The sequence below is a fragment of the Mandrillus leucophaeus genome, unplaced genomic scaffold (genome assembly GCF_000951045.1).
Source record: "Mandrillus leucophaeus isolate KB7577 unplaced genomic scaffold, Mleu.le_1.0 Scaffold298, whole genome shotgun sequence".
Classification (NCBI taxonomy): domain Eukaryota; kingdom Metazoa; phylum Chordata; class Mammalia; order Primates; family Cercopithecidae; genus Mandrillus; species Mandrillus leucophaeus.
The window spans coordinates 3113412-3122379 of record NW_012103120.1 but is presented as its reverse complement, the minus strand read 5'-3'; the positions used below and the strand labels follow the sequence as shown (position 1 = coordinate 3122379).

The 8968-nt window shown below is 34.7% G+C and overlaps 1 protein-coding gene across 2 annotated transcripts in view; it reads right to left on the bottom strand.

Moving 5' to 3' along the window:
* Nucleotides 1–8968, bottom strand: part of COG5 (component of oligomeric golgi complex 5) — a 362534-nt gene that overhangs the window by 93149 nt on the left and 260417 nt on the right. For both annotated transcript variants that reach the window (XM_011986381.1, XM_011986382.1), the window contains exon 12: nucleotides 705–909. In XM_011986381.1, the coding sequence (XP_011841771.1) occupies nucleotides 705–909 (205 nt within the window). The remainder of the gene's footprint in view (nucleotides 1–704; nucleotides 910–8968) is intronic.

The following is an 8968-nucleotide window of genomic DNA, read 5'->3' as shown; positions in this document are numbered from 1 at the left end:
TGAGACAGAGTCTCATTCCATCACCCAGGCTGGAGTGCAGTGGCGTGATCTCGGCTCACTGCTGCCTCCGTCTCCCAGGTTCAAGGGATTTTCCTGCCTCAGCCTCCCGAATAGCTGGGATTACAGGCGAGCGCCACCATGCCTAGCTAATTTTTGTATTTTTAGTAGACACAGGGTTTTACCATGTTGATCAAGCTGGTCTCGAACTCCAGACCTAGTGATCCACTCCACTTTTCTTAACACATTGAGAACCTATCCCAGCATAAGATTTATCTCCCCTGTCATTTCTGAACATCCAAAAAGTCTCCCCTGTCGTTTCTGAACATCCATAAAAGTTCCTTTTATGACACATTTATGCAAGTGGTCCATCAATAAATGATACCGTCTGAGGTAATTATAGGTATATTATAACATCGATTAAAATACAGTGACCACAACATGACCATCTTCTAGCTTCTCATCATCCTACTTAGTGTTACACTTTAAAATTGACTCCGGCAGGAGCCAGAAGTGTTTAACTAAGGGTGAAAATTGACTTTTTCAGTTAAAAGTCTTGCAAAGTCTTTTAAGGTATACAAATACATTACAAATATTTAGAGACTTTGTGTATACTTAATTTATAATTTAAAATAAAAATAAAAGATAAAATTTAAAATAAAAATAAAATTAAGATGCCAACTACAGGTCAAATTAAAGAAACATACTCATAATCTGGCATTTTTGGTATGAATATATCTTGTGCATCATCTTCCATGTGTTGTAGGTCAACATAGAGGTCTGTAGTTCCACTTGCATTAAAATTTCCTTGGATATTCTGACTGTATTGTTGAAGACGCTTCCATAAGTCATTATAAAGACGTAATAATTTGGGGTATTCTCCTTCAAATGCCTGCTTCAAAAACATAGAAGCTGCCAAGCAAAACAAGAACATGAATTAGATAAATGAAAATAAAATGTGGTAAATAAATGTTTCTTCTGCATATGAAGATATTGTTCCAAATAACCCATACTATAGGGCAAACCAAAGATGTGTTCTAATGAGGTCTTCTATAGTAATGCTAATAATAATAATTTTCCACTTTGACTCACTGCACTTGATATGCAGGCCATATATTTTGAAACACAATCTATATAAAAATAGAAAAACCCACAATTGTAGTTGAAGATTTCAATTCCTTTTTCAAGAATCAAGAAAATAAGTACACAGAAAATCGGGACAGAAAACTCGACAGCGCTAAAACCCAATTGACTTAATTTACATTCATACAATACGTCATGCAAAACAGCAAATACACATTCTTTTCAAGTGCACATGGAGTATGTACCAAGATCAACAATATTTGGTTCCATTAAACAGGTCTCAATACATCGAAAAGGCTTCAAACCATACAAAGCTTGTTCTCTAACCAAAATAGTTTTAGATTAGAAATTAGTAACAAAAGATACCTGAAAAGAATCCTCAAATATTTGAAACTACAAAATGCTTCTAAATAACCCATGGATCAAAAAAGAAATCAAAAGGGAAATTAGAAGTATTTTGAACTGAATGAAAATTATAACACAACACATCAAAATTTGTGGGATATCAACAAGGGAGTACTTGGGGGAAATTTATGCAAATACTTACATTTGAAAAGAAGAAAAGTTTCAAATCAATTACCTAAACTTCCATTTTAAGAACATGGAAAAAGAAGGGCAAATAAAAACCAAAGTAAACAGAAGAAATAAAATAATAAAGCTCTGAACAGATATAATGAACCAGAAAATGAAAACAAGAAACACTGAAACTAAAAACTGGTTCTCTGAAAAGACAAGTAAAATTGACAAACTTCTAGCCAGATGGATTAGGAAAAAAGAGTAGAAACAAATAATCCATACTAAGAATAACAGAGGTGATCTCATTACATATTACAAAATATTCTGCAGATACTAAAAGGGTAATAAAGGAATTATGAACAACTTTATGTGAATAAATTTGAAAACTTTCATGAAACACACAAATTCCTTGAAAGATACAAACTAACAAAGCTCACTCAAGAAGCAATAGATAGACTGAATAACACTATACCTGTTGATTCTTTTAGTTAAAAATCTTTGCACAAAGAAAAACTTCAGGCTTAGATGACTTTAGTGGTGAATTTATCAAGCAGTTTAAGAAACAAATAAAAGCAATTCTATACCAATTCCCAATTCATTCTGAGGCAAGCACTGCCCTGACATAAAAACCAGATATTAAAAGAAAAATAAAAACTACACAATATTCCTTATGAAGATAGATGCAAGAATTATAACCAAAATTTCATCAAATCTAGTCAAACAATATATAAAAAGAATAATATATCATGACCAAGGAGATCTATATCAGAAATTCATAGTTGGCATACATATACATAGATATATATACACACACATCTGGAATTACATATATATAATAACATCTATCTATCTATCTATCTATCTCTCTATCTATCTAATTATCTATCTATCTATCTATCTATCTATTTATCTATCTATCTAAATAAATGGGGTCCCAGTATATTGCCCAGGCTGTTCTTTAACTCCTAGGCTCAAACAGTCTTCCTGTCTTGGCCTCTCAAAGTGTTGGGATTACAGACATGACCCAACATACCTGGTCTGCTTAATGTTTTAAAATCAATCAATGTGATGATTCATCTTTTAACAAACTAAAAAGAAAAAGCGTATGCTCTTTTCAATAGATGAAGAAAAAGCATTTGAAAAAAAATCTAACATTCACTCCTAATAAAACTCTCAGTCAACTAGGAACAGAAAGGAACACATCCTTAAACTAATAAAAGGCATCTATGAAAAACTACAGTTAATATAATACTTAAGAGAATAAGTAATACTTTTGCTCAGAAATCAGCAAGAAGACAACAATGTGAGCTTTCACCACTTCTAATCAACATATCCTAGAGGTTCTGGCCAGTGTACAGAGGCCTAAGTAAATAAGTAAATAAGACATTCAGATTGGAAAGGCACGCAGTCTTTTTAGACAGACAACATACAAGTATCTATATGGAAAATCTGACGGAATCTGTGAGAAAAGCTACTAGAGTTAACATAATAACTGAATTTAGCAAAGTTGCAGGATATAAGATTAATGTGCAAAATTCAGTTGTATGTCTATATACTAGCAATGAACAATCAGAAGTTGAAATTTTAAAAGAATACAATTTGGAATAGCACAAAAAATATGAAATATTTAGATATATCTGACAAAAGGGGAAATAGGTGCACACTGAAAACTGCAAAAACAATGCTGAGATAAAGAAGACCCACATAAATGGAAAGCGATAACATTCATAGTTCAAAGATTCAATATTGTTAAATGTAAATTATTCCTAAATTAATCTATATATTAAATGCAATCTAATTTAAAATCAATGCAGGCTTTCTTTTAGTAGAAATTGAAAAAATGATCCAAAAATCATATGAAAATGCAAAGAACCCACAATAGTCATGGCAACTTTGCAAAACAACAACGTTTGAGTACTAATATGATCTGATTTCAAGACATACAAAACTATAATAATCAATACACTGGTACTGGGGTAAAGACAGACACATAGATTAATGGTGCAGAATAGAGAGTACAAAAATAGACCCACACATATCTGGCAGACTGAATTTTGACGAAGGTGCAGACACAATTTAGTGGACACAGGGTAGAGTTCACCAAATGATACTGTAACAACTGAAGAGCTATATGCAAAAAAATCCTCTTTAACCCACACTCTATACCTTATACAAAAATTAACTCAAAAAAGATTAAATCTTCTAAAAGAAAACATCTGAGGGAACTTTTCTGTCCTTGAGTTAGACATGATATGAAACCAAAAGTATGGTCCATAAAAGAAATTTGATAAACTGGACATCTAAATTAAAAGTGTCTGCTCTTCAAAAAAAATACTGCTAAGAAAATGAAAAGACACGCCCCAGAAAGGGAATATCAATTTCACATATATCTGATGAAGCACTTGTATCTGAAACACATAAAGAACTCTCAAGTCTCAATAAGAAAATAGCCTAACTTCAAAAATGGGAACTTTATCAAAGAAGGTATATGAATGGCAAATAAACACATGAAAAAAAATGCTCAACCTCTTTAGTCAATAGGGAAATGTAAATTAAAACCACAAGACACAACTATATAACTGTTCAAGTGACTAAAATTAAAAAGAGTGACCATATCATGGCCAAACACTGTGGCTTGTGCCTGTAATCCCAGCACTTTGGGAGGCTGAGGTGGATGGATCATCTGAGGTCGGGAATTTGAGACTAGCCTGGCCAGCATGGTGAGACTCCGTCTCCACTAAAAATACAAAAATTAGCCGGGTGTGGTGGTGCACACCTGTAATCCCAGCTATTCGGGAGGCTGAGGCACAAAAATCGCTTGAACCCAGGAGGCGGAGGTTGCAGTGAGCCGAGATTGTGCCACTGCACTCCAGCCTGGGCAACACAGTGAGACTCTGTTACAAAAAAAAAAAAAAAAAAAAATGACCATATCAAATATTGGCAAGGATAAATGAACTAGAACTCTTATATAAATTATGGAGATTAAAAATTGCATACTCATTTTGCAAAAGAATTTAGCATTTCATTAAAATGTTAACTATATACCTAAATATTGTTAAATCATTCTGCTTCTAGATATTTATCCAAAAAAAAATAACAGTATATGTCTACATAAGGAACTGTACCTGAATATTCACAGTATCTTTATTTGTAGTAGCAAAAACTGGAAACAACTCAATGTCCATCAACAGCCAATGCATAAGCAAACTAATATATCCATGCAATGGAATAATATGCAGCAACAAAAACAAATTACAATATAGTTGAATCTCAATAAAATCATGCTGTGTGAAAGAAGTCAAACAAATAAGAATATATAATATATGCTAAATCATTCAATTTGTACAAAATTCTGGGAGCTACAAACTACCATAGAGTAACAAAAAGCAGATCAGTGTTTGCCTGGGGATGCGGAAGAGAGATAGTGGAGAGAGTAATTACGAAGCTGTACAAGGAAACTTTTGGGAGTGATGAATATGCTCATTGATTGCTTGTTGTGATGATTTCAGGGGTGTACTCATACGTGAAAACATATCAAATTGCATACTTTCAAGATGTGTTGTTTATTGTATGCCAGCTATACCTCAGTAAAGCTATTTAAGAGAAATTATCTCAGAGAAAACTTCTTTGGCCTCCCTCTTCCCTGATAAAGCAGCAATCCCCCATGGGCCTCAAGTAACCCTATAAGTTCTTTCAGGGCATGCCAATAATGCGAGGCCCTGGGTTTGCTCTTGTATTTGTCAAGAAATCTTGAGAGACACAGTAACATCATCCTGTAGACAGAGAGCCGACTTGTTTACTATTCACTACAAAAGTGGTAGTTTCTTCAAGCTCAAAGTTCCTTACCTTCCATGCAATCTCTCTGTACACGTACCATCCACAAGGGCCCATGTCATATCTCCCTATAATATTTGGAGGCATGTGAAACTAAAACACAATATGCTAATGCTCATAATTCTTGCTGTGTTGTAATAAAGTTCTTTTTCTCTAACCCAGGAGTCTCATGTCTTCAGACAATATTCATAAAACTATGGCAGTTTAGCCTTTTTAAAAAAGATAAAATCTCAGATCCTTCAGTTTTTGAACTTCCCCAATCAAAATCAAAATATTTCTTCGGTAATTCTCTCACAACAATCTGTTCTTTGCTTTTTTTTTTTTTGTATTTATCACAATTTCTAAACATATTTGTTTGCAGTATATTTCTCCTACATGGCTGTTCACTCCACAAAGGCAAGGACAATGCCTCTTTTCTTCAAAGCACATTTGGTACCTAGCACAGTGCCTGGAATAGCAGAAGTAAATATTTCTTAAATAATAGAATGAAGTTTTTTTGGTTTATTTTTTCTCTTTTCTTCTTAGAGATGAGGTCTCACCTTGTTGCCCAGGGTGGTCTCAAACTCCTGGGCTCAAACGATCCTCCCACCTCGGCCACCAGAGTGTTGAGATTACAGGTGTGAGCCATCACACCCAAACATGGGTTTTTTTAGGGAACAGTATCACTTTCATAAAACTCTTATCTATACAAGAACACATTACTATTGAGGGTTTAAGCCAAACTTTGTCTATATTATCTCAGCTAATGTGATTGATTAATTGTAAGTTACTTAAGTCAATTATATTTAAAGCTTACAAACAAGTATTATATATTTAAATCTTGAAGCTAAGTTTTTGTTTGTTTGCTTGTTTTTCGTTTTTAGAGACAAGGTCTCGGTCTCTCACCCAGGCTGGAGTACAGTAGCACAGTCACAGCTCACTGTAGCCTTGACCTTGTGGGCTTAAGCAGTCTTCCGACCTCAGCCTCCCAAGTAGCTGTGACCATAAATATGTACCACTATACCCAGGTAATTTTATTTACTTTTTCATTTTTGTAGAGATGGGGTCTCCCTGTGTTGCCAAGCTGGTCTCAAACTCCTAGGCTCAAGGAATCCTCCCACCTCAGTCTCCTAAAGCACTGGGATTACAGGCATGAGCTACCACAGCCAGCCAAAGGTAAATTCTACTTTAGTTTCTTTGATATGTAAAGTGTTCATATTACCTATACAATTTTAATTATTTGAAGAAAATTTACAGTACACCTACTGTACATTCTGATAATCAAATCATTTATAGAGGGAAAATTACAGGTTAATTCCCAGTTACCTGAATGTATTGTTCAGATTATTGCCTTGTGCAAACTTGGTTTTTTTTTTTTAATTAATCACTAGTGATTACAACACAGGCACAAATGTGGAAATTAAACTCATTAAACAACCTAATTACTATTAAAACAATATTTTATAATTTGGAAGATAATTGTATGTATTGTACTCCTACCAAGTAATAATAGGTCTGGGGAAAAACCTCTGATTAAGAAAGTCCACCTTTGATTTTATTCTGCTATCTCTGTCTTCTTGAATTCACTGCAGTAAGAACCCCTACAGCTTCCAAAATGTGTAGGGTGAGACGCATCCCAAACCTTGAGCTAATTCACATGAAGATTCAAGGATATAAATAGTCTATGTGCTCAATTTCTCTCTTCCCATCTTCTCTATTCCAGTACCTTCTTTTACTTTCTTCCCTAGCCCTGAACGCTGTAAGAAATTACTAGTTTGTATTGACTGTCTGTCCTTCCCCTTTAAAACGTGAGTTAAATGAAAGCAGGGTTATTATTTGACTTATTTTCTTCTGTGTTTCTTTTACCTAGATTTAACACTTAGCATTTGATTACTGAATGAACAAATGAACTGAAAGTAGAATGAAAAGGGGGTCTAGGTTTGGAGTTATATCATTTCCCCTTGGGAGTTATATCAGTCTTGTCTTAATTTTCTTACTACCCCTAGATTCCTGGTTTAAGGTTTCACAGGACAGCTCTAATATATGTTTCATCTCAGAATTGGAGCAGTCTTAGGTCTTGCCTTAGTCTTGACTAGCTGTGCCCAAACCTCAGCCTGTATGATGCTGCTTCTCCTGCATCTCCCTATAAAAGGACCAAACACCTCATGTCTAGGAAACCAACTGGGGCCAAGAAAAGGCAGTACTCCTTACAACTCTGCCAACCTTCAGATGCCCAAATACTGGACAGTGCCAAATATACCTGGAAGGATTTAAGCATTAATCCATTCAACAAGGATCTGCTGACCACTTACTACATGCCAAGTACTGTTGTAAAAGCTGGATATGCAATGGTAAACAAAATAAGCAAGTTCCTTTCCATATACAGATTATACTCTAGTGAAGAGGTACAATAAACAAGTCATTATGTAACATAATGTCAGGAAGTGCTAAGTGCCTTGAAGAAAAATAAAGCAAAGTTAGAGAAGAGACAGTGATAGGATGTGCTATTTTACATACTTACCTGGAAGGACCTCTCTGAATGAAGCAAGGATACGCTCCATCGAGTACCTCTTTCTTAGGTAAACAAAAGTGCACTATACACATATTTATCCACTGATTTTTAACTTAACAATCTTGATGACCTCTCCATAGTCATCAAGGTACGTAAAGATATTCCTCATTCCTTTTTTTCCCCTCATTTCTTTTTATAGCTGCATGTGCCACTCTCCCAAGCTATAGTTATTATCATGTGATTAACTTCCCCACTGATACCAGCTAGACTTGGGATGTTTCCCCAGACAATCCAACTTGAACAAGGAAAAAGCTCATTGTAGAAGCATATTGATATACCAATCACACAATGCTGCTTCATAAACAGCAACAACCATGGCTCACCAGAAGTAGAATAAAAAGCTCATAAACTTTATAAAGATGTTTCACAGAATTTAAGCTGCCCACTTTGTCAGATAAATTAGAGAAGCAATGGCTTGCATTTTAAAAAAATAGATCAGTTTTATTCTGCTAGTTCTGTAAAAACAATGTAAACACAAGTATTCTATACAACTTGTTGGTGAATTCACATAATGAAAAAAAAAAAAAATTAGTGCTGCAGTCGCTAATGGCAGATGCTATGGACACCCTTGAAGGAAGAAGAAATGATAAAGAACATATGGACAATGTTCTTGTTCATTCGTTGGAGAAACCAATTTGGACAAATTTCTAAACCAGTTAAGAGGACAGTTTCTTAAAAACTGAAAACTCCTCAAAGACAAAAAACAAAAATGAAGCAGCTTCAAAATATACAGAAAAGCTCGTCATTAGGGAGCAGGTGCTAACACTAAGACATCCCCAAAGAGGAGGCAAGGGTGTGCACCCAGGACACCCACCCAGGACTGAGACAGCTGGAAAACAAAGGCCTGTCAGCAATGGAAAGAGGTGGTATTCCCCTCAGTTAATCTTCAACAAAGATGCTCTATATTTCATTAATCTCACCTGGCAACAATAAAAGTTCTCAGCAAATATGTAAAAAAAAAAAAAAAAAAAAAAAAAAAAAAAAAAA